At 42.4% G+C, this 26,220-nt stretch overlaps 1 protein-coding gene across 24 annotated transcripts in view; it reads right to left on the bottom strand.

Annotated features, from left to right (window-relative positions):
• Positions 1 to 26,220, bottom strand: part of FNBP1 (formin binding protein 1) — a 120,328-nt gene that overhangs the window by 41,637 nt on the left and 52,471 nt on the right. For 23 of the 24 annotated variants that reach the window (XM_089535216.1, XM_089535200.1, XM_089535201.1 and 20 more), the window contains exons 3-9: positions 22,951 to 23,007; positions 20,928 to 21,075; positions 14,817 to 14,879; positions 13,232 to 13,336; positions 4,081 to 4,209; positions 1,923 to 2,069; positions 419 to 613 (exon numbers count right to left, since the gene is read on the bottom strand). In XM_089535216.1, the coding sequence (XP_089391342.1) occupies positions 419 to 613; positions 1,923 to 2,069; positions 4,081 to 4,209; positions 13,232 to 13,336; positions 14,817 to 14,879; positions 20,928 to 21,075; positions 22,951 to 23,007 (844 nt within the window). The remainder of the gene's footprint in view (positions 1 to 418; positions 614 to 1,922; positions 2,070 to 4,080; positions 4,210 to 13,231; positions 13,337 to 14,816; positions 14,880 to 20,927; positions 21,076 to 22,950; positions 23,008 to 26,220) is intronic. The other variant, XM_089535210.1, reaches the window with a different exon arrangement.

Here is a 26,220-nt window from a genome sequence, read left to right as displayed (position 1 = left end):
CATAAGCGGAAAGAAACAAACTCAACAAGAAACAAAATGAAAAACGACCAGGAAAAGAAACAAAACAAAAAACCACCATGGCAGAGACATGACAACTCAATAAAACAAAGCTAAAACAGATTTAAGCCAATCAAAACTAACACGCTATCAAAAAACACACTGAAATAATTGTTTAAAACTTAAAAATAAAAATAAAGCCAAAGTCAGCAATTAAAAAAAACACCCCACTATTACAGTAAGTTACAACAGGACGTCAGCTATTAGTTCTTAGAAACTAATTTCTATTAAAAAAGAAAGAGAGAGAGAGAAGGAGAAGAAGAAGAAAAGAAAGACTTCACTGCTGGGATTAAAAGAATAACACACAAGATTCAAACTACAAAGGTACTAAGACTAAGTCAAATTCCAAGGAAGCCGGTACCTTATTTTTCTTGATGAACGGCCACAACTTGCCCTTCGACTTGCCGCTGAACCTGGATTCTGGCTTGCTATCTCTGGAGTTGGAAAGGCTGGATTCTGAGACGGTGCGCTTCATTGGCTGGGTGAAGTCTTCAAAGTCAACGTCACCGGGAGGCTCAAAGCCAGACTTGAAGGCCTCTATGACCAACTGGGAATCCTGAAAATGGGAGTAAAAGAGTTGGGTAAAAACGGCCAGGGAACCACTGATAAGGCCTACCCATTGAATTTAGGCAAAGCCCAGACAGTTCGGATTAATCATCTGTTGTCCCACTTTTTCAGACGCTTTAAAATGTCCCATTTTCCTCTCTTCCTCCCACTTTCCTCCTTGGTCCTCAGCTTACTTAAATTACTGCAAACTTGAGTTCAAAATGAAAAAGTAATTTGCATTCCATTACTCTGCTCAGGAGAGAGGAGAGGGAAGAGAGGGCAAAGTCTTGCCCTTCCCAAGAGGCTCAGACAAAAGCAAACTGCTGCAGCCTCTCCTCACTTGTGCTTTCCTTATTAATAACTTTTAACATCTTGACTACACACTGATGTTGCTTGAACACATCTGTCCCAGTTTTCATCTGTGGAAGTTTAAAGAGTATTCTGTCTTTTCTCTTGTTGATAAGGAGAGAGAGAGAGAGAAAGTAAGGAGCCAAGGAAAGGAAGTGATCCAAACTTGAAAAATAAACAGGGCAAACTGATATCACATCTTGTGCATGTTATTCCCCACTCCCATCCCAAGCCTTTTGAACCCTTTAGAATTTTTTTTCACTCAATCTTCCTTAATCCATATCACATCCTTTCTTCCACAATCCAAACATCCGACCACTACAATGGAGCTAAAAATAGTCGACTCCCTTTATAGGTCAGAAAGGGATAAAATTGTCAAAACAGGAAGTTAGAAATCTAGAACAAATTAATTTCTTTGCTTGCTGCTGCCAGCATTTTGGAGAGGCAGAAGCTTCACTCAGCTATCCCTTGCAGTTGGCCTAGTGGAAAGATGACCTCTACCTCACTGGAGATACTCCAAGGGGAAATATAAGCTAGGAAGCAGTGAGGTCAAAGATATGTCTTATTATGAGTAAACACATATGCAATGGGTTGGATTAAAACAAATAATAGTCTCCAGAAACCCACTTTCAATGTTACGTTTCCAAATTCTGGAACACATTCCTCATTTAAGCAGCTGTGGATGGCAAGCCCCATTGGCCCTAATAGCAGCATGTGCATGCCACTGCAGGAGTGCAGCTGCATCCACACTGCCATTAAAAACCACATGATTTGAGATCCCACATTTTTGGGGGCATCTTCGGGGGGGTCCATAGTAGAACCTCCATGGATACTAAGAGCCGACTGTATCAAATTGTTCTTTCAATAATAAACCATTACTTGGCTACCCATAAATTCAACGGCATAAGCCCTGCAGCATCTCTTAAAGTCCAGATGCATACTGAAATGTTCAAAAACGCTACTCAGTTCACCTTCTTCTGATCAATGGATTCTGCCGCTTTTGTGATCTCATCCAGACACTTTCCGATGATTGGGGTCACTTGTCGGTCCACCTCAGCAAACGTTTTCATTGATTCGCCTATCCTGACTATCCGTCGCTCCTCCATTTCTTGTATTTTCTGTACATATAAGAACAAGAATTCATTTGGATATTTCAATTATATTCCTATCAGATAAAGATAAATTGGTTACATTTCAATGGCAAGGTTGATCATTTTTGGTTAAGTCAAAGGCCCCATACAGATAGGCCAAAATAAAGTTGCTTTGTGTCACTTTGGAGATATGCTGTTTAAATGATGCATGCGTCCCAGGAGTCTAGAAGCTGTACCAAAGCCACATTCAAGTCCTAAGGACTGGAGCTTGGCTTTGGTGTGGCTTCCAGACTCTTAGGATGCATGCATCTTTTAAATAGCATGCCTCCGAAGTGACCCAAAGCAGCTTTATTTTGGCCTGTCTGTATGGGTCCTAAGTTAAAGTTAAAACTCTTATCATTCTAAGATTCTACAACTCTCACTGCGAGTAAGGTTTGCAAAGCAATCAAGACCATTATTTTTTTTTAAAGTCCAGCTTTTAAAAAGTACATCAGCAGCTAACATTCAAACTTAGGGATCTTACGCAGCTGGGGAAATGAGAATACACATAACCGATGCTGGGGTTTATGAACCAAAAATACACACAGGGCAGCTGGTGTTGCTGTTTTCAGCTGATACCAGCCTGCCCCATCGCAAGGCAAATGTTTTCTCACTCCACAGCTGCAGAACAGAGGTGGCGAGTAGGGAGGCAAACACAATGATATCACCATCCAGTTTTCTCCTGTAACAGTCATAGATTCTTCTAGTTAACCAGCACCCCTCCAATCTTCTCCCATCAGGGCCAATTCAAACAAACCAAGGGCAAATGAATGAGCCGTCACAGCAAAAAAAATATAATAAATAAATAAATAAAATCAGTTCCTTTGGGACAATCCATGGCAGATTCAAATAAATGTTGCAACACAAAAGGCATGGAGTTGTCATGACTTCATCATTTGGTGAACTGCCCCATCCTGCAAACGACAGCCAGTGGCAGGAAGCTGCCCACACTGTGAACATACGGGCTGTGCAGTAGTTATGAAATCATAAATTGAACTAAACAATCTTGCAACTCTGGGGATTCAAGTTTATGGCTGCTAACAACTGAACATGACTCCCAAAACATATTTCCAGGTTGGCAGCACCCCAACCAAAGGGATTCTGAAGTGCTGGAGATCGGAGTGAGGGTAATGTTTTACTTTTATTTTGTATGATATCTAACTTATACTGTTGTAAATAGGTTGCTAGCTGCCTCAAGTCCCTTTATCAGGAGAAAGGTGGGATAGAAATGTTTAAAATAAATTAATAACTTCTGCCATGCTCTCCTGGTTGCATGATGCCTTGAGACCAGCACTGGGAGCAGGAGCCTACATGGTCTTTCCAGCTGCCTGTTCTCAACATGCTCTGCTACCAGGAGGCCCTGCAGATGTCATTTCCCAGTATCCCAATCTGAAGCACTCCAGAAACCTTTTGGTTGGGACACTGCCTGGCTGAAAGGATATCCTTTTCCAGGGTGGAACCATCAGATGTAGCCACGATAACAAAGTTCCATCATTGGAATCACAGCTGGTGATGCAGTGTCTCTGTCATCATGTCTTCTGCGGTGCATCTACACTGTAGAAATAATGCAGTTTGATACTACCTTAACTGCCATGGCTCCATCCTACAGAATAATGGGATTTGGTAAGGCAACAACGTGGTGTAGTGGTCTGAGCATTGGACTAGGATACTGGTAGACCACAGTTTGAATATTAGCTCAACTGATCACACTCTCTCAGCCTTAGAGGATGGCAATGGCAAACCCCCTCTGAAGAAACTTGCCAGGAAAACCTCATTCTATGTTCGCCTTAGGGTCATCATAGATGAGCACCGCCCCCTACAGTCAGTTACAACTAGACATTCATGTCAAGGGACTATTTTTACCTTTTTATGGAGGTCCCACTGTATGCTCATAGGAACTACGGAACCACTCGGTGTCTTAATCCCACCTACCGACGCCTGACCACAGCCAGGGACCGACATGGCAGTCCACTAGTAGCCACCAGTAAGGCACCCTCACCTGGAAGATGTTGGGTATGTGCGTGTAATAATGTTCATGCTGCTCGTTGTTGAATTTTTGCAATGTGGACGAATATTCTGCTTTGCTGTCTTCAGCCATCTGATGACGGAGTTGAGCTTGTTGGCGGGCCTACGAGAGACAAAAAAAAAGGGGGGGAGAGAGAATAAGAACATCTCAGAGAGGCTGTGCCTTGGGGCCTAATCCTGAGTCCAGGAACCCCCACTGGTACCAAAATCTGCAGATGCTCAGGTCCCATTAAATACAATGGCATAGTAAAGTGATATCCTTTGTATAAAATGGCAAAGTCAAGGTTTGCTTTTTTAGAATTTACATATATTTTTTAATATTATCAAACTGTGGGTAAAGAATCTGTGGATATGGAGCAACAACGATATATGGCATGTGTGAGAGAATAAGTGTGAATGTGTGCGTATGTGTGTGTGTAAGGGGGGGGAGAGAAGCAAACTCCTCTGTAGGTGGTCTCACTACAGCCTTCAGTCCGTTAATTTATTCCTTGTGGTCCACTCATTCTTCTTGCACAGAACAGCTTTGGAATTATTGTTGTCATCCAGTCCTGCCCTCCCCTAAAATTTCTGCAGAAATATTTTCCTTCAACAATCCCTTTTGTCGCTCCCCTCCTCCTCAATTTCACTGGGAGCCTTCTGTCTTTCCTTTCACGGTCCACTTAATATTTGCTCCCTGGTCTTCCGCCCATCTGCTCCATTTCCTCGTCTGAACTTATTCTCTCCCTCCCGCCTGCAGCCCTTATGCCTTTGCTTCCCATCTTTACCCCACAAGTCTTTCAGCAAAGCCAAGGCACCTGAAGGAAGACAGGCATGGAGAGTATCTCTGAGTTTGTGAAGAGGGCATTTCACTCACCACTCAGAGTCTAATTATATATTGCAGACAAATGAAACAAAAGGCATGCTATTTTTTAAAATTTCTTTACAAAAAGCTATGAAGGGAGAAGATGGATGAGAAGTTGAGGACCTAGTGAACCATCCCATTACCCACCACTGTTTTAAACGCTTAAGGTCGCCCGTTAAAATTAGCTTTTCTTGGGGATGAAACTTATCACCAGTTTTCAAAAGAACCAACAAGTAATTTTATCAATTTTATTTCCTCTGCAAATGTTTGAAAATTGCAGAGTTTCCAAACAGCATTTGCAATCCAGGACTTATTCTGCACAAAATTTGCACGTGGTTGTTTTACACAGGAAGAAAGAGCATTTTCTGTGCAAAACAACCACAGGAGAATTTTGTGTAGAGTAAGGACCCAAACAGACAGGCCAAAATAAAGCTGCTTCAGGTCACTTTGGAGGTATGCTCTTTAAATGATGCATGTGTCCTGAGAGGCCGGAAGCCATTCCAAAACCATGCTCTAGTCCTAAGGACTGGAGCGCAGCTTTGGCGCAGCCTCTGGCCTCTGAACATGCGTGCGTCATTTAAACAGCATATCTCCAAAGTGACCTGAAGCAGCTTTATTTTGGCCTGTCTGTTCGGGCCCTAAATTCCCAATTACAGCATGTTCTAGACAGGAAACAGAATAACAGAACATTATTTTCTGTAGAGAAAATAATATTTCTGTGGAGAAATTGTATTTTCTGCACAGATTAGGCTACTATCTGCATATAAAATATTATTTTTCTATGCAAAGCAACCGCGTGCAAACTTTGCGCAGAGTAAATCTCGAAATGGCAGTGTCATGTCAAACTAATCTTAATTCTTTTTTGGATAAAAATCAATAGAACTGATTCAAGACAATCTGGATCTCAAAGGCAGTAGCTTTTTGTCTCGCCAATGGAAATGTTATCTTTTCAACTACGACTCCCAGCATCCTCTGGCCAGTGTACCTGGAAGATTCCTTGGAGCCACTCTCTTAAAAAAATAATTTCTCCAAGATCTGGTCCTTCCTTGGCAACAGCTTCACTGCATGAAACCTATCTTTTATTGCCAAGAATGACAACAGGGAGCTCTTTGCTGGAAACAATGCCCTAATTCCAGAATCAGCAAGAGGCTCAATGGACATAACTGTCTCCTATATAAATGGTACGTAAAAGACAAAAGGCGGCTCAAGCATGGGATGGGTCTGCACATCTCCGGAAAGGGCAGTAAATATTTTTTCAGGGGCCTTCCAGATCTACCGAGTGGAGTAGTTCAAAGACCTCTCAGCAGTGGTCCAGGACTGTGCTTTCCAATTCAAACTTCAGTCTGGCTTTTCTTCCTCCCCGACTCATCAAATGTTGTATTGCTATATCTTTGCCAGGAGGCAGCTAGCCAAAATGATGCTTCTGTCCCTGAGCAGATAAACATGGCAGGAATGGAGAGGCAGGAATACAAGGGGGATGATTCAAACATAAATGCATGACTTTAAAAAGGAAGGAGAAATAGAGAGGGGGGGGGGGGAAGGATGAAAAAAACACAGCTTTATTTAACTCTTTCTTTACTCTAGCCTGCTCTCTTCCAGTTGAAATTTTCTATGTTGCAACCAGCATGCCTTAAGCATGAAATTTTGCAGGAGGGGACAAAACAGTGTAATGAAGTAATTTTAAATGAACACTGGCATCCTGTTGGAAAGTTACATCTCCTGCTATGTTTCAGCTTTTTTTCCTCATGTGATAAGTCTCTAAATCTTATCTGAGGCTGCCTCCAGGTTGGTGGGGGGACTCTCAGTAAATGCCAAGTTTTGTTCCTGCACAAACCCATTTTATTTTGAAGATCCAAAATAAATGACATTTTCTTCATCCTGATGTATTTCCTGGGAGCTCCCAGCATTACCAAAGACGTTTTAATTCCCACTCCCCAGATTGGTTTAAATTAACTCAGTACTTCCCAAAATGAAATGGATCTGTATTTGTCTTGGGACCCAGTAAAGATTCCTGCTGCCAAGTAAGCACAGTTATTGCTTCAGGACACAGATTCAAAAGAGAACAAGTGAGACAAAGAGGAATGTTAGCACTAAAACAACATTACTCTAATGCTTAGCTGATATATAATTGCTACAGAACCTTTAAAAAAGGTTCTTCTTAAAAAAAAAAGAACTCATTGGAAATGTGCAAAAGTCAGTTTCTAAAATACTGCATGAGAATGGATGTGACATAATCAGTGGAAGAGGGATGTGGAAAGGTCAAATTCAACAAAGACAAATGCATAATTCTACATATAGACCACAAAAATCAAATGCAGAGGTATGGAGGATACTTGGCTTACTGGTGGCAGTACATGTGAAAAGGATATTGAGATGGTTGTGGATCATAAGTGAACATGACACAGCACAGTGATGCTGAAGCAAAGAAGGCAAATGCTAACTTAGGGCCCAAACAGACAGGCCAAATAAAGCCGCTTTGAGTCACTTTGGAAGTGTGCTGTTTAAAAGATGCATGCATCCTAAGAGGCCGGAAGCTGCGCCAAAACCATGCTCCAGTCCTAAAATTTTAAAAACTAGGGCCTCTCCTTGCTCCTTCCACTAAGCCTCACCCCACTCAGACCATCTCTTTTAAAAGCACACAGGTGAATGCCACAGCCCTGTTCTGCCCAAAAGCAGATGCCTGAGGAGCAGTAGTGTCACCTCTCTTTAGGGTGTCACCTGCTGTGGTCCGCACCCCTCTTGTGATGCCACTGGGTGATGGTGAATATAGTGACTTGAACAATCCTCACTTTAGTGTTCAGAGTTATATCTTTGCACTTTAGGATCTTGTCTAGTTCTTTCATAGACGCCTTTCCCAATCCTAGTCTTCTGATTTCTTGATCTCATCCAAGGTCTGGGAACTCTTTGACTATTTCTAGTTTGTCGTCATCTAGGATGAATGAATGTTGTTCTTCCACGGTAATTATTTTTGTTTTCTTAATATTCAGTATTAACCTACCATAGCACTTTCTTCATTGACTTTATTTAGTAATTGTTCCAAGTCTTTGTTGTTTTCTGCTAGTAGTATAATGTCTCAGATTGTTGATGTTTCTTCCTCCTATCTTCACTCCTCCTTCCTCCATGTCTAAACATGTTCTGGTTATGATATTTACTGCATGTAGGATGAATAAATAGGGTGACAGAATCCAGCCTTGCCTGACCCCTTTGCAGATTGAAAACCATTCTCAGTTCTGATGGCAGCCTCTTGCCCTGAATACAGGTTATGCATCAGGACAATTAGATGTGGTGGCATCCCATTCCTCTAAGTGCAAGTCACAACTTTTCATGGTCTATGCAGTCAAAGGATTTGCTCTAATCTAATCAATAAATAACATGCAGACTTTCTTCTGGAATCCCCTGGTATGCTACATTTTCCAATGTGATCTTGGGAGAAGGCTGAGGATGCAGTGAACGTGTGAGTCATTCATTTGGGCAACTGAGTTGTGGCTTTATAATCTCCTATCTTCAGCTATGAGGCAACACTTCTCTTTCCTCATTACAGCTTCATTAGTGGCTATGTTTTTTGTTTTTAAATTGCCCCAAACCATTCATTCCTCCTCATTAGCATGCAGAGATAATCTGGCGGAATATCATGCCACACTTGGAGGGTTAGATAACACTGGCCACCGCCTTTGTTACTGAAGAACAATCTTCCCTTCTTCTCCCTACTGCCAGCCTCTCTATCACTGTTTTTCTCTCTTGGTACCAAGCTTGGTATTCAGCCACAAGCTTTCAGGCTGCCATACCTCATTACACATTTTTCTTCATCTCTAATTGCAACAAGCACATTTTCTGTGCCATCTTTTCCTCCTTCTCCCTCCTCCATATCTTTCAGATGAAAGGCAGCTCTGAAGTTGCGCCAGGTATTCCAACTGTCCTCGTGGTTCATCTGAGATAAAACCACTGGTTTTGGTTTTCCTATTCCTTCTCCATGATAAGGTCACTTTCATTGTTTGGTATTTCTGTGTGTGCATCTTTGGGGAAGAAAAACTGGACATGAAAGATAGTCAAGTTGAATTGAGAGAAGTAAAAATGCCACTCTATTTGGGTTTGGTCAGACCTTGCCTGAAATACTGTGTCCACTTCTGGGCACTACAGTTTAAGAGGGATGTTGACAAGCTGGACTATGCTCAGAGGGGGGCAACCAAAACGGTAAAAGGTCTGGAAGCCATGCCCTATGAGGAGCAACTATCTAAACATTAGGAAGATCTGGAACTGGCAGCCCTAAGGGGAAAGTGGTTAAAGAAAATTAAACAGAAACTTTAAAATGTGGTCCAGAAAGAAGAACTAAAGAAAGTCTCAGATCCCTTAAAGTGCCACCATCCCACTTCCATGTTTCCTGCAGTTTTTCGCAAGCATAATTCAGGGACAGATCTTTTGAGTTTCTGTCTGGAAAGGACTGATTGTCCCTAAGTTTGCTCAGAATGGGGTATCTAGCTTCCAGTTCATTGTTATTTGGGCCAAGCCTGGCATTGAAGTCGCCCAAGATATAAACATACGTGTCTGGGAAACTAATAATCTGGGAGAGTACATAGTTCTCTACTTTATGCCAGACATCCTTGACCTGATCATTGGATTTAATTGGAGGGATATAAATAGACACAAAAATAAAATAACTGGTCTTGATTTCTAAACAAATTCCAAGAGCTAGATGCCCACATTTGTCTTAATACCTTGGCTATCAGTGATGTTGACACCAATATGGCAAGGCCACTTCTTATTTACCCGGAGAGCCTTTAGAGAGTAGGAGGCATAACCATTAACAACAATAGTGTCCATGGCCCACGTTTCCTACAACAATATCATGTCAAAACTCTGCCTATTCACTTTTATTGTGGGGGAGAGAAGGAAGCAGAGTTTTTTCCCCCCGAAGGACACCCATGCCCAGGAAAAGACAATTCTTAGATGCAACTCTTCTCTCAGCCTCAGCGGAAGGCAAAAGCAAACCACCTCTGAACAAATCTTGCCAAGAAAACCCTACTTTGATTGTGAATTCCTGCATAGCAGGGGGTTGGACTGGATGGCTTTTGTGGTCTCTTCCAACTCTGATTCTATGATTCCACTATCATTTCCCCTTGTTGTTGTTCTTGCGTTCCTTCAAGTCACTTCTGACTTATGCAACCCTATTACAAGGGTTTCTTGCCAAGATTTGTTGATGGGTCAGTTGCTTTTGTCTTCCTCTGAGGGTGGGAGGTTAGGAGTAAAGAAATGTGTAGCACTCCAGATGTAGTTATATTGCAAGTCCCATCACCCCTATGCAATGTATGCAAGGATGAGGGCTGATAAGACATGAAGTCCAACAAGGTTAGGAGGACTTTCATCATCATCATCATCATCATCATCATCATCATCATCATCATCACCCCTTTTCCCTAGTTTGGAATTCAAAGGTGCTTAAAACAGATTTTTAAAAAGTTTAAAAAAATTTAAATATGAAAGTGAAAACATTATGAAACTATAAAATACTGAAACCAGTTAAAAACATAAAACCATTTAAAAAGGAACTTCAGCACAAAAAATAGCAGTTAGAAACAAGAAGAAGGGAGGCAGAATCATGCAATAGGATTTACACAGGTATTAGCCTCCATCTGGGGTGTTTGCCAGCTCCACATATTACATTATTATGTGTGTGGCACAAGGGATTTGCATGCATCCCTTCCTCCATCACATTCACATGATATAGGTCACCTCCCAGGAAATGTATGAACTGAGCCTTTTAAAGGAAGAGGAGGACAAGGCTGCTTGATTCATTCTCTGCTCTGGGTCACGGGATGTCTAAGTGAATCATCGCCTCTAATTCAGCAAAACGAAATATGCATCGTGCTTTTTGGTCACATTTGCAACAGGGCTGTTAAAACACCTTTCCGGGAAATCTATTAAAGGGTCCAAAAACTATCAGGTAGAAGGGAAAGCAGCTGCTGTGCTGTTCCTGACAGTGGCACAAGCTGAGCAAGTAGGTCAGCCACTGCCAGGGATGGGGGAAATTGGCAACAAAAATGGCTTCCTGGGGAGGAGGTTTTGCGGAATGAGGAGGAGGCAGCCAAGCAAATGAAAAACAATGGGGTGGTGACACCATGAGTTGCCACAGCAGGTGATGCCAAACCTAGTGACAGAATTGTTCATGGCAAAGACATCCTTCTTAGAATAAAACCTTTTCCTTTAAAGCACATCTTCTCTCTCACACTCCTTTCATGTGCCTTTGCTTGGATCCATCTCTTCACCAGGCTAGGGGAGAGGAAAGTGTCTGCAGCGTCGGACGAGGAAAGCTCAGTACAGAATAATCCCAGCAAACGTCCCATTGTGTTGCTATGCAAGGGGAATTCAAATCAATGGGTGATGGCAGCTAAGTTCTCTCTGAAAGTCCCATTCTGTGCAGCAGAAGCAGAAGGAAGAAACAACAACCAAACTCCATTGCTTATGGGGACACCATTGAGCCCCAGTCCACTGCCCCAGGCAAGTCCAATAGAAGATGGTCTCCAAAAGGTTATACAGTGCAGCAGCAAACAAAGAAACTCAAAGTGCACAAGCGTGACCCATCTCTCTCCACCGTAATGCAGAAAACTATGCAGAGAGGTTAGCCACAGAGGGAAATTCACTCCCCCAACCCGTTCTCAGCCTTCATATCTCTTCCCAGCCTCAAACTGCCAATCAAATGCACAAAGTATCAAACAAGATCACTAATACAAACGGACTCTTTCATACCACTGGACCACTGTTAATGTTTGATTATGATGTTAACAAGGACTCTCAAACCCATCTACATGTGGCAGAGGACCAACTCACTACACCACATTTTTAAAAAAATGACAAATCTAACTGGGAACAGAGTATTCAAAGCAGCCTTCTGCCCACAAAGGTAAGGATATATCTGTAGGTTTTTTAAGGTGGCCCCAGAAATGAATCAATGGTGACTTTTGCTGCTACCAGTGACTGCAGCTACTTTAAAATAAGCAGCAGATCAGCCTGTCTGCAGCTATTTCTGACCAACAAGAGAAGAACGTGATTGTGCCAAAGGGCAAGCGGGACCTCCCTGACTATTTTTAGGAAACCGTGTTAGAAACTTTGGACTCCCCTCTCTCAAAAACTCCAAGGCATCAAGAATACAAACCCCACAAACAGAAACTGGTTTCTCAAGATAAGGGTCCTATCATATCACATGTAGGGATGTGGAAATTGGAATATTTTGTTCTCGCAAGTGAGGACAAATAATTGTCACAGTTTTCTATCAGCTGCAGATAAAACAGATGTCGTCCCACACTATTCACGGATTCTTTAACCATCCACATCTTGAAGTGTTTTGGGAAATTACTCTTCACAGAAGTATACTGGGGAAAGAGAATTGTGTGAGAACTGCAGTTTTTTGTTAGAAAAACTTTGTTTCCAGGTAGCCATGTGTGGCGGGATTTTGTGCAAAACTGCTGCTTTCTACATAGAACCCAGCAATCTCGCACAACAAAAATCTCATATAGAAACAACATTCTATGACAAAATGATGTGTGTACTTTTTGTGCACAATTGTTTCTTTGTGTAAGATTTTTCTTGTGTAAGATCTTTGTTTTGCAAGATTGGTTTTTCTTGCACAGAAAATAATATCTTTCGTTAAAAACATATGTGGATACAGTATTTTTGTCAGTTTTTTGTGTATTTCTTAAAATAACAATGGCCCTGGGGACGCACTTTGCCCACACGAAAGTGCAACCCCAGGCAAAAAGAAAATTCCACATTCCACAATCTACATTCAAGGTAGATTGATTCCATTAGGGAAGCCACAGCTAACCCGAGTTTGCAAGATCTGAGCAAAACTGTCAATAAGACGGTGATCTGGAGATATCTCATTAATTTTTTGTTGTTCTGGGTCCTCAAGCCATTTCTGACTTATGGTGATTCTAAGGCAACTCTGTCACTGGGTTTTCTTGCCAAGATTTGCTCAGAGGGAGTTTGCCTTTGCCCTCCCCTGAGGCTGAGAGCGTATGACTTGCTGAAGGTCACCCAAAGGGTTCCCATGGTCAAGCAGGAATTTGAACCCTGGCCTAAAGTATCATAATCCAATGGTCAAACCACTACACCACACTGGCTTTCATGCACAGGTCATAAAATGGTAATTAACAGCAACTGAATAAATGCAAGGTTTGACCACTCTTAATTTTATCCATCATAGCCATGATATCAATTAGCAAAAGACAGAAGAAATAACAAATGAGATACATTTACATGGTTGCCACCTGCAACCCATCCTCTTTTTTACCTTTTCAACATCTGCTTTCGTCACGTTGATGTCTGCGTCCATCTTTTCAAAATACTGCTGTGCTCTGTCAGCTTCTTTGCAATCCCTTTCGAATCTTCGTTTACTCTAATGAGATGAAGGAAGGAAAAAAACGTTTTTATGAAAGCAAGAGAATGACACATAGGGTTGTCGTCAGCATCACGTTGGGTTTGTGTGTTTGTTTATTGGTTTAGGAGATTTAGGTCTAATCTGCACTGCAGAAATAATGCGATCTGACAACTGCCATGGCTCCATGCTATAGAATCCTGGGATTTGTAGCTTTGTTAAGATAGTTAGCCTCTCTGTCAGAGAGCTCTGGTGTCACAATAAACTACAGTTCCTGGGATTCCATAAGATTGAGTCATAGCCATTAAAATGGTGCCAAACTGCATTATTTCTACAGTGCAGATTAGACATTTGATCAGAGGACGATCCAAGTATGACCATGGATCCACATGTTTGGATCCCCCAAAGCTAGTTTTGCTATCATCAACCCCTTCCAGCTTCCCACACCAGCCTTTTCTTGGCCATAAAAAGGATGAACTCCCTCTCCTTGAAGCTTCCACTGAAAAGGCAACAGGGTCCCCTTCTGCAGTTTAACCTTAAGAAGATGTATTTTTCAAAACCTCAAGTGGAACATCTGGCAGCATGCAATGGATAGGGAGATACAAATGAATTTGTCCCTTTCTACTTGGAAAAAGAGACTCTGGTCTCTTCCCCTTAAAGATAAGCTATCTGAAAGACTGCATCTCCTTATACAGCAGTCCAACACATTTCAAGGTGTAACTTAATAATCGCTACTAACTAATTGCTAAGCATAGTTCCATCATGCCTTGGCCTCAGTGCCTGGTGAGAGCTCCATCATGCCTTGGTCCAGCTACAGGTGAGAGACCCTCCGTCCATATTCCAACTGCCACTGTTGTAGCCTCTAAGGGAGAGAAGAGCAGCTAACATTTGCCGGATTTAATCCCCTTCCCCATTGCCAGAGTGTAAATACTCCAAACAAATGAATGACAATGGGGAATTACGGTAGGTAGTGGACACAGGAGAAGTTAACAGGGTGTAGTTTCCCCCTGCCTAAAAATGGTGCAAGAGGGTTAGGAGGGACAGGTACAGATCTGTGCTGCAGTAGGGACTTTGCTACAACTTATTACATTTGTCCTTCCACATTTGCGGCTTTGACTTTTATGGATTTGATTATTCCTGGATTTGATTAATATGTTCTCTCTAGGAATCTCTAGGTCTTCTAGTGTGACTTTGTTATCAACGTCTGCCAAAAGTCATGCTGGAGGACTAAGAGATTCCTAGAGTGAACACTTCTCTAGGCATTTGTAGGTCTTCCAGCATAATTTCATGGTCAACGTCTGACAGATCTTGACCACACAGTTGCCCTGGAGGGCCTAGAGATTCCTAGTGTTCTCTCAGGTTAAAAAAGAAAAGCAGTGGGTTTTTTATTTGTTGTTTTCCCACTTTCATGGGGGTCCTGTACCCCTAACCCCAGCAAATGTGAAGGGTCCACTGTACACAGTCCCATAAACTTTCGGAGCAAGACACTATTTACACTCACCGATTCAAGCTGTTTCCAGCAGGTCTCAATGTGCTGCTGTGCTTTTCGGCCATCATGGAAATGCTGAGGGAAAACACAGACAAATCGTTATTAAAACATGGTGCCATGGCAAAAGGATGAAGTATCCACTTTTGTTTGTTTCTGCCAGGGGTAATAATGGGGTGGGGTGCATGTGGGCCTTTGGCAAGGTCCAGTGTGGCCCTGAGACGCCCCACCAGTGCCACACAACTCTCCACATTCTGTAACATCTGAACAACTTATTTGAATGACCAGCAACACGTTTGTGGGGCTGTTGCATGCTGGTTTGGGGGCTCCTCACCCCCAAAAACAATCCTGCCTCCCAGTATTGTGAAGTTATAGTGGTGGAGTCAGAAAGAATTCCAGGTGGAGTCGGAATCAGTAGAATTGCACCAGTTCTGATTCCAGCTTCAAAATAAAAACTTATAATATTAAATGCCTAGTTTGTTGCATATGCATGGGAATGTAGAAAAGTTTTCTTGCTTAGCCCCAGAGATTCTCCACCTTGGAACCAAGGGGATGGGGTCAGCAACTTCTTCCCCTCACGTTTCTTCCCCTCTGTGCGTGTTTCATCCAGGGAGGCTTGAAGGAAACTCTGATCTCTCTTCCAGTCCACACTTGCACATGCCTCAGCCAGGCTAACATTGCTGCACCTCCCAAGAACATAAACCAAGGGCAAGCCAAGGCCATAAAAGGCAATGCAGCTGTAATGCTGGCAAGGCTGCAGTTTCAAAGTCACCATCCTTTCCCATTAAATTTGATGACACCCGTACCACCCTGATCTTCCTCCTACAACAGGCTGAAGGTCTCTCTCCTCCTCCTCTCCTCCACTCTTGGCAAGGCACCACTTCACTGCAATACGTTACAGAGAGACAATGCACTGTGAATACAAATTCCTCTCCTTTGCTTGCATCAACCTGTGGATTTTTTTTAAAATGCTTGTTCATATGGGTTAGCACAGTCAAGAAGGGAGAGCTTACTCAGAAACTGTAAAGCCTTACATGGATTGCAAAACACCGAACGTTATCTTCTTTCTGCGGCTTACATTTACTTGGAGGCTAATCCCAGGGGCCTCATACAATTATAGAATGATAGAATCATACAATCATAAAATGATAGAATCATAGAATCACAGAGTTGGAAGATACCCCAAAGGGCCATCCAGTCCTGCCATGCAGGAACTCACAATCAAAACATTCCCTGTGACAGATGGCCATCCAGCCTCTGTTTAAAAAACTGCAAAGAAGGAGACTCCACCACGCTCTGAAGCAGAATAGTCCACTGTCAAACAACTCTTAATATCAGGAAGTTCTTTCTCCTAATGGTGAGTTGGAATTTCCCTTTAGCTTGAATCCAACGCTCCATGTCCCAGTCTCTGGAGCAGCAGAAAATAAGCTTGCTCCATCCTCAGTATGACAGTCCTTCAAAGATTTAAACATGACTATCATTCACTCTTAACCTCCACTTCTCCAGGCTAAGCATACCCAGCTCTCTTTCACCATTTTGGTCATTCTGCTCTGGACACACTCCAGCCTGTCCATATTCCCCTTGAAGTGGACTGGGCACAGTATAAAATGATGTTTTTGGATTGTAACAACCAACATTCTTTGTTAGCTAATTAGAGTTGATGTGAGTTACAGTTCAACAACATCTGGAGGGCTTCAGTTTGCTGGTATACAGTAGGCAAGATGATACAGTGCCTCTGAGTATATGCAGAGTATTAGACTACAAGTGTACACATATATTCATTTCTGACACCCCACATCTCTACTGAATATAAAAGACACAGTAACTCTGGGCATATACATAACACCAGACTATCAGTGTACACACGTATGCAATCATGATACCCCAGATCTCTACTGAAAAGAAAAGATATTCTGAGCATGTGCAAAGCATTAGACTCCCAATGTATGTGTGTATACCTGTGTGATGCACCCATATGCTTGTGTGGAAGGGAAAGAACCTGGAGATTTAGCCTCCAATCCAAAATCTAAAATGAATGTTGTGTGTGTTTTGGAAGAATGTTGCTTCTATTTGTGTTTTGTTTTGCTTTATTTCCTGGAGATGTAAACTTCCAGACAATGGGAGTGGGAAGGACATGAGAGGGGAAAAAAGGACAGGACTTAATTCAGCTTCACATTTTCCACATCTGGAATAGCTGTCCAGGCAACAAAAGATATTTTAATTTAATGAGATCTGTAAATCTCATTTTCCAGGTTGCAAAACCAGGCTCTAAAGACTTTGAGAGGAAAAAAAGTAATCCCAGCTGAGGCACACAGAAGACTTTTCAGTGGTAGCTGCAGAAAAGCTCTCAATTTAAAAGATGTCAAAACTCTGCAATGAGATACTAAAAGCATGGATTAGCAGAGAATGAGACATATAATAACTTTTTAAAACAGTTCAGTTATATGATGATTATTGTATTCCGAAAGAAATAAAGACACAAATGGCATTTTCTTCCCTTTTTTGATCCGGAGGCTCCAAAGGCAAACATGGCCATAAATATGGATTTGTTTTTGCCACATCATGCATTCCTGTCACACACAGCAAATCTATTTTATGCATCAGATGCCAATCTGTAGCCATGTGATAAACAGCGTCCCTGTTAAATATTCAGAGAGATTTCTGCAGCTGAGTCACTGTGAAGTGTTGTTTTGTTTTAATCAGCAACAAATGTGGCGCTTCCTCACCAGGGCAACATTTGGGATCTTGACTTCTTCAGCACATTTCACACATATTCCCTATTGGGAACATCTTCTGACAAGCGTGGTTAAGATTTTACAGCACCAAGATTCATGTCAGAGATGAAAAGATGGATGCTCCCTCTCAGCTTCATGACATCTTTTTCTATCTGAAACAGTTGGGCCCGAACAGACAGACCAAAATAAAGCTGCTTCGGGTCACCTTGGAGGTATGCTGTTTAAATGATGCATGCGTCCTAAGAGTCCAGAAGCCATGCCAAAGCCACGATCCAGTCCTAAGGACTGGAGCGCAGCTTTGGCACAGCTTCTGGCCTCTTAAAATGCATATGTCATTTAAATAGTATACTGTACCTCCAAAGTGACCCGAAGCAGCTTTATTTTGGCCTGTCTCTTCGGGCCTAGTTATCTCCATTATGAAACAGTTAACACTGTTGCATGTCACCAGAGAATGGTTTTTGGTTTGCTTTTGGCTTTATTTAGGATGTCCGTGAATATTAAGCAAAGTGTTTGCTCTCTCTTTAGCAAAGATTATTTCTTCCCTTGGCTGGGAAATCCAAAGAGTGCCTGCCGAGGGAAACACAATCGGCAATTGTTTATTTAATACAAATAAAGCCTTCTCTTTTGGTCATGACCTTTCATGAGTAAAATGTTTCACATGATGCCTGTCCCACAAGCAGCCCTGTTATGCCCCAATCCCCACTCCCTTCCTCTGGAGTGCATCTCATGCCCTCACGCCGTACTTCTCACTGGGAATGCACCACGTGTCATTGCTGTGGCACAGCTGATGTCATCCTGGCAATTGCTGTCCATTTGTGTAAGATGCTGGGGGTTCACTCTGGTTTTCCTCCAAGAGCAAGCAAGGACAGCATGCTGGAGGATGCTAAAGAAATGTGTGTGTTATGATTCTGCAGAAGTGCTGGGAAAGAAATGTGCTTGTTTTTGTTGTTGTGTGCCTTCAAGTTGTTTCCGATGTATGGCTACCCTAAGATAAAAAGATCCTGAACAACAAAGATATGCAACAGAGCACTAAAGTCAGAATCCAGGCAATAGTATTCCCCATCACCATACGGATGCAAGAGCTGGACAATGAAGGAAGCAGACAGAAAGAAAAGCAACGCATTCAAGATGTGGTGCTGGAGAAGAGTGCTGAAGATACCGAGGACAACCCAAGTCAAACAAATGGGTCCTTGAACAGATCAAGCCAGAACTCTCATTGGAGGCCAAGATGATCAAACTGAGGCTGTACAGTGCACCCTTACTTTACGTGGGGGATCCAAACCATTGATAAAAAATATTGAAGGGAGTTGGCCCAAAGATACAACCCTGTGGCACTCTACTTGATACCATCTTCTAATTTGATGCACAGCCACTGATGAGATTTGAACACAGTTTTCCAGCCATGTATGGATGCATCTAATGATGTTTCCATCAATTCCATATTTAGTCAGTTTGCTAATCAAAATATTTTTCTGTGTTCAGGGATTTACTTTTTTTGTGTAGTGCATTTCACACTGTGATCCTCCACCTATAGTATAAAGCGGTACAGTCCAAACACAGGTTGATGCCCCAGGAAGAAAAGCAATTCTGCTCAGGCAGAATTGCCGTTAGCAAAAAACCTGTAACTGATCTCTGCCACACCAAAGAAAGATATGCATAATGTTGAGCTTTGGCATGCTCCCACTGTCGGTCCAAGAGATCCATGGCAGGGTCAGCCAATAATAGTCCCTGAAGGGTGCACACTTTACCAACTCAGACCAGCACTTCTCAATGTTCAGGCCAGAAGCAGGAGGAGTCCAATGAAAAACATAACCCAGACAAAACTAGGACATTGCAATGAATCATAACAAGCAAAAGCTGGACTCCCAAGTCAGCTCTGAATCAGACGGTTGGATTTCTGCTGGTGGCTTAGCCCTATTTGCTCTCCTTTTGGGCTCACACGCGTGCATGGCATACGAAATTCAGCTTATTATTCCAGGACTTAATCATTCTCTTTCCTATCATGAGCTAATTGCAGGTTTACATGAAGAAAGGAAGGCAGCTGCATCTCCCTTCGGAAACCAAAACCACTCATTTGCTGCAGACCTATCCCGCCCCCTGCCAAGGCAGATCACACAGACAACCGTTCTCCCCCACAGAGTCTGCGGCAGGCGCTGATGCATTATTTATCCTGGGTCCCAATGGGAGAGAAGAGGGACTATGGCTGGTATCCTGCACAGCAGCTACAAAATTGTAAATTGAATTTACAATCTCGTAACTGCTGGGGATTCATGTTTATTGCTGTTAACAATCAAATGTGATCCCCAAAATCAAGTGTTCCAGGCTGGCAATGCCTCAGCCAAAGGGCTTCCAAAGTGCTGCAGCTCGAGGTTGTGGCAATGATGCCTGCAATGATCTCCTGGCTGCAGGGGGGCTTTGGGAAAAGCAACTGCAGCAACATCAGGGCTAAGTCTGACAATGCAGGATGTCACCCTGTCTGTGCAAAGGACCAGGCTGGGAATTCAGAACCTTGAAAAGAAGAGAGCTTGACTTCATTTAGCATCCAGCCAGGTGTTCATATGCACTCCACATTACAAACCCCACGATTTCATGGGATGAAACCATGGCAGTTAAAGTGGAATCATAGTACTACAACTGTATAATGTGAAAGAACCCCAGCTCAAGAGGCAAAGGGGCATTTAGACACTGCTGTATCCTTGTTTGCATGATTGTGGATGCCAACCCTTTTATGAAGATGTCTTTTACCAAATCAAGCTATTTGTCAAGTAAGACCAGTTTGTCTGATTCACAAGGCATGCAAAGATCAAAGAGTGGCAAAGTTATGTTTTTGGACTACAGCTTCCCTGAATCTCGCATCCAACATGGCCAGTGGTCATGAAGGCTGGGAGATTCCATGCTCTCCAACACAAGTTCTACCAGCATGGACAGCTCTCTGGGGCTTTCGGTTATTGTATCAAAAAAGGGTGTGGACACTTCAGTAACAATTTAATAGAGCAATAGCATTTACATTTCTATACTGATTAATAATGGACTCAGCACTAGTCTAAGCAGTTTACAATCAGTAAGCCAGTTGCCTCCAACAAACTGGATACTTATTTTACCGACCTACAAAAGGATGAAAGGCTGAATCAACCTTGGAGCCCTGGGGTTGAACTCACAACTTTGAGGCTGCAGTACCAGCATTTAACTACTGCACCACCAAGACTCCTGACCACTGTTAATATACACTGTTACCTGTGGAAATAGGTGAAAACGACTGTAGTTTAGATTATATAAAGTATAATATATAATGAGCGCACCAGACCTTTGTAATGAGAAGGGGCATATATATAAAAACAAGTCAAATGCTAAGGAGTTGCATGCAAGTGGGATTTAAGGAAATACATCTTACTGATTTTCTCTCCTGCTTCAGCTCTTGTACGTAACGGGCAAGTTCAGTGGTGATCTGAGAGGTCATATTCTCTGAAATGACCTCGTGCTGCCCAGCGTAGTCGTTCATTTCGTTCAGAGTGGCTAAGAAAGCTCGACATGATGAATATCTGAAAGTGGCAAAATATGCAAGGCAATCAATCCATTAATGTCATTTTTAATAAAACACCACATGCATACACACACAAAAGCATATCTTACCAGACCTCTGAAGGGAACTTCATGCACCAAAATGGGATATTTTAGTCTCACATCATAATAAGTTGGGCTTCTGCCAGCTGGCAAATGATTCTGCAGCCCTTTTCGGCCTCATGGCCAAATGCTAATGGCTTTCTGGTGGGGTTAGACAGACCGTTTGTATTGGTGACCATGGCTGCATCTGCACTGCAGAAATAATGCAATATCATAGAATCATAGAATTGTAGAGTTGGAAGACACCACAAGGGCCATCCAGTCCAATCCCATTCTGCCATGCAGGAAATCTCAATCAAAGCAGTCCCAACAGATGGCCATCCAGCCTCTGTTTAAAGACCGCCAGGGAAGGAGCCTCCACTACACTCCAAGGGACTTTGTTCCACTGTCAAACAACCCTTACTGTCAGGAAGTTCCTCCTAATGTTGAGGTGGAATCTCTTTTCCTAAAGCTGTCTCATATTGCATTATTTCTATGGAATCGTGGGCTTTGTAGTTTATTGAGGCATCAGAGCTCTCAACAGAGAAGGCTAAATAACTACAAATCCCAGGATTCCACAGTATTGAACCACAACAGTTAAAGTGGTGTCAAACTACATTATTTCAAGAATGCAGAGGCAGCCCTTGCCAGACACTTTTTGAATTAACTTGTCAGTTTGAGGCTGGGGTGAGTGCATTTTTCTCTGTTACTAACCTGCTTCCTAACTGCTGTGGGGAAAAGATGGAGTCACACTTGTGCTCTTGTTTTCTTTATTTGCTTCTGTAACCTATACTAGCCTTAACGTAGAGTGGATTCACTTCAGTCCAGGGGCTCCATTTAGCCAGCAACGGAGAATTTGATAGTCAGTCGAGGGATAAGTCTGGGTAGAATTTATTTGGGCCCTCATTCTGCCATTGGCTGTGAGAGATGCCCATTACCAAAAGGCTTCTCTGCTATAAAGCTTCTACTGCATCATTTACCACTGATGAAGCTTTGGCTATAGCAGTACTGCGGTTCCATTTTCGGAACTGAAAAAACTCCTAGCTTGTTTGTTTCTCCTAGTTCATAATTTTAATCATCTTGACCACACACTGAGGTTGCTTAGCCACACGTGTCCCAGTTTGCATGTTGGAAATGTTGAAAGTTACGTGTTAAGTGACAGCTTATATCAGTCATGGTTGTTATAGTCACAAATTGACTGCAGACAATCAAACAAGTCAAGGTTTGTTTTTGCCATTTCCAGTCTGTTTATCATTCATTGTGTTGGCTCTTGTTTCCGGGTGGAAACAAGCCAAGAACATGTCACTGTCACAGATGTGGACATCATGGCAAGCCATGATTTGAACAAGCTGTTGTTCAAAAGCCAGAATCAAAGCACAGCTTCTGATGTACTCTGTGTTTAGCTGATAAAACCATGGTTAATTTGTAGAATTTGAACAGAACTGCAAACCAGAATTCAACAAACCACAATCTGGTTTACTGTTCTTCTTAATATCTTGATTATCTCTTTCCAACATATTTGCAAATAAATATTTTTAAAATAGTTATAGCAATAACAAGTACATTTCTATGCCACTTACTGATGTACTAAGTAGTTTACAAAGTGTAGTTGAGTACTCATTTTAGCGACCTAGGGAAGGATGCAAGGCTGAATCGAACTGGAGCCCCTGACTGGTATTGAACTCACAACCTTGTGGTTTGTGAGTGAGTGGCTGCATTTAACCACTATGCTGCCAGGGCTCCATCCTTAGGTATGCAAAATAATTTTGATTTACTCTACCCCCAGAAACAGAATGCGTTTGTTGCAAACCTACTTGTATTCTTCCTCTTCTTTGGAGTTCTTTTTGGGTTGATATTTCTTCGAAAGATTCCTGCAATAAAATAAAATTATTACTATTACTACCATTTTAAAATATCTACACTGATGAACATGATGCTGATATCTATTTATATCCTGCCTTTCCCCCAAAATTGGGATTCAAAGAAGCTATGTCCCAAAGACATTAATGAAAACCCATGTTTTGACTTGGTGCTGGAATGAAGTCAGAGCTGGTGCCGACTGGGTGCCATAACTTGGGTGCTACTGCAGAAAAGGACCTCTCCAAATTGCCTGCCCACCTCCAGCAGGTCTCAGTTCTTGGAGAGGCATATATAGACAATGATGCTTTTTCATGTTTTGAATAGCATCAACAAACTAGAAGGGCATTGGCAGCCAGGGTTGTTGTACACAACTCAAACCACTGCAATACATTAGCTCTCCGAGTTGTTCTCAGCTGCCTTCGAATCGACTGTGACTCATGGCAATGCCATGAATGAGACACCTCCAAAACCCCCTCAAGCCTCTGCTCAGTCCTGCAGGTTCAGGCCCTTGGGCTCCCTGACTGAGTCCAAGCATTTAGTATGAGATTTTCTTAGCAGGATTTGTTCAGAGGAGGTTTGCAATTGTCTTCCCCTGAGGCTGAGAGAATGTGACTTGCGCAAGGTCACCCAGTGGGTCCCTAAACACCTCACTTCACAACACTTTTTATTCAAAACTAATCACATGCTCTCCATCACCAGAGCCTAATATCTTCATGTTATTCTACCCTCCAAAATAATAACTCTCTCCTATGGAGGAATCTTTTACTAGAACCTTTTGTACAAATATCTTCCACATTGCTTCAAAGTACCTGACCTGATTGTTTCATTTCATATGTGCATGGGGTTGGTTCTGAATAAAACGTTTGTCAAGTGAGGTGTGTACCTGTGGTCTAACTGGGAGGTTAACAGCGCATTAACTCATGTGGCTGTCATCCCTATCCAGGAAAGGCTGTAGCTGGTGGATCACTTAAATCTGATCCCAAAAGAGATTCAGCTTCAGTTTTTGGACCTCATCCAGCTCAAGACAACATCCAGGTGTTGGTCCACCACCTGCACAGCCCCAGCAGACTATGGCTGCATCTGCACTGCAGAAATAATCCAATTTGACACCATTTTAACTGCCATTGCTCAATGCGGTGGGATTTGGTGAAATGTAGTTTGTTACAGCACCAGAGCAGCCCTCTGATGACAAAGAGGAGTAGAATTGAACTGCATCAGCACACCACTAAGGAACTTACCCAGTACCAATAGGTCAGTTTGCATTGTTGTTGTTATTGTGTGCTTTCAAGTCGTTTCCGTCTTATAGTGACCCTTAGGCAAACCTATCAATGAGTTTTCTTGGCAGGATTTGTTCAGAGGAAGTTTGCCATTGCCCTCCTCTGAGGCTGAGAGCATGTGACTTACCTAAGGTCACCCAGTGGGCTTCCATGGTCAAGCTGGGAATTCAGAGTCGTAGTCTAGCACTCAAACCCTATGCCACACTGGCTCAAGGGGGAAGGGTTGCATACTCAAAGCTTTAAAAAGTTATGTCTTTTTACTACAACTCCCAGGATCCCCAAATCTAAAGAGTCTCAGTGCCTCCCAGCTCTCTTTTAACCTCCTCATATCAACCAGATGCCGACCTAAATATATAGAAGGTGTTTTTTTTAAATGCAAACTAGGGGGAAATATGGCCCCTTCATTTCTTCTGCATCACTTACTGAACTGTGGTTTATGTTTAAAATGGTATATATAACTTTCCCAGTCTCTCTGCAAAGTGGCATTAGAACCTGGGAACAGCCATAGAAAGACAGATAGATAGATTAATGGTAGAATTCAGCCTCCTTTGGTGACAAATTTTGGTTTCACTCCAGCAGACGTTTAAATTTAAAACCATTTTGTACACATAGTCTCCTCCCTAAGTCATAGGGTACCTTTTCCCCTCTGTGTCCTTTCCCAGAGTCTGGCTTCTAAATATGCAGACTGGATAGATCATAAATAACCTCTCGCTCTCTGGCTTTCTCTCTCTTTAACAAAGGACAGTCTTACAAGAGGAATAGAGGAGACAAGACAATTTGTTGTAAAGAAAGTACAAAGTGTTCAGCTATCATAACCTTTTGCTTTCACAAACCTCGAAATGTGGTCCACCCGAAAACTACTTCTCTTTACTGAGCTGAGTCTTACTTCTCTATTTTTTAATATCTTGCATTCCTCACTTCCTCTTTTGCAACAGCACTTCTGACAGTCACATATTTTCCCACTGAAGATAGACTTTTTTCCAATTCGCCTTCACTTTTGTTTTCTGGGCTCTTTAATTTAGGGCAAAATTGGAGTGATGGAAACCCAAGGAAAAATCCAGTTCCTTTCCAGAGACATATTTCTTAAGGGGGAAAAAATGGAAATCCCTTCCACTGCCAACATTTCCTTGGATGGGAAGGAGAGAGTATTGCAGGAAAATCTAGATGGATCCTAATCTGAAAACTGACACGTGGAATTGGAGCATGAAAACAGAGTAGTTTCTCAAATTTTCCCCTCTGTGTTTGCCCACAGTATTGTTAAAGTGCTAAACTTTAATTGCTTTTTCAGACGGCTATTTGAAATACTATATCCTTCACAAGCCCTTCTGGAGGAGAGAAGGAGACAAGGGCTGCATCTGCACTGAATAAATAATCCAGTTTGACACTAGTTAAACCACCATGGCTCAATGCTGTACAATTCTGGGAATGTTTGTTTGTTGTGGCTCTAGTGCCACAACAAACTACCATTTCCAGAATCCCATAGCATTGAGCCATGGCAGTCAAAGTGGTGCCAAGCTGGATTATTTCTGCAGTGCAGATGCAGCCAAGGCTTTGGGGCAGAGCTGCTCCCATACCTGACTTGTCGGCAGTTAAGAACTACAACAGCAAGGTACCAGCCTCTGCTTAAAATCCTCCAAAGAAGGAGACTCCACCGCTCTCCAAAGGAGTGTGTCCCACTGTTGAAAAGCTTCCATTCTTCCTAACATTTTGGTAGAATCTCCTTTCCTGCAGTTAGCATCCATTGCTCTGGGTCCTAGTCTCCTGAGCAGCAGAAAACAAACTTGTTCCTTCTTCCATATGACAGCCTTTCAAAACCAGTGATTCTTCACCTTTGGTCAATAGGATGCTTTGACTTCATTGCCCAGAAGTCTCAGCCAGCATGGTTAATGATCAGAAATCCAGAGAGTTAAAGTCCAAAATATATGAGAGACGAAAATCTGAGAACCA

This window comes from Sceloporus occidentalis, unplaced genomic scaffold, assembly GCF_023333645.1.
Source record: "Sceloporus occidentalis isolate IW3139 unplaced genomic scaffold, rSceOcc1.0.p SCAF_8, whole genome shotgun sequence".
Taxonomy (NCBI): Eukaryota; Metazoa; Chordata; class Lepidosauria; order Squamata; family Phrynosomatidae; genus Sceloporus; species Sceloporus occidentalis.
The sequence above is the reverse complement of the archived record's forward strand: the minus strand, read 5'-3'. Positions and strand labels throughout refer to the sequence as shown.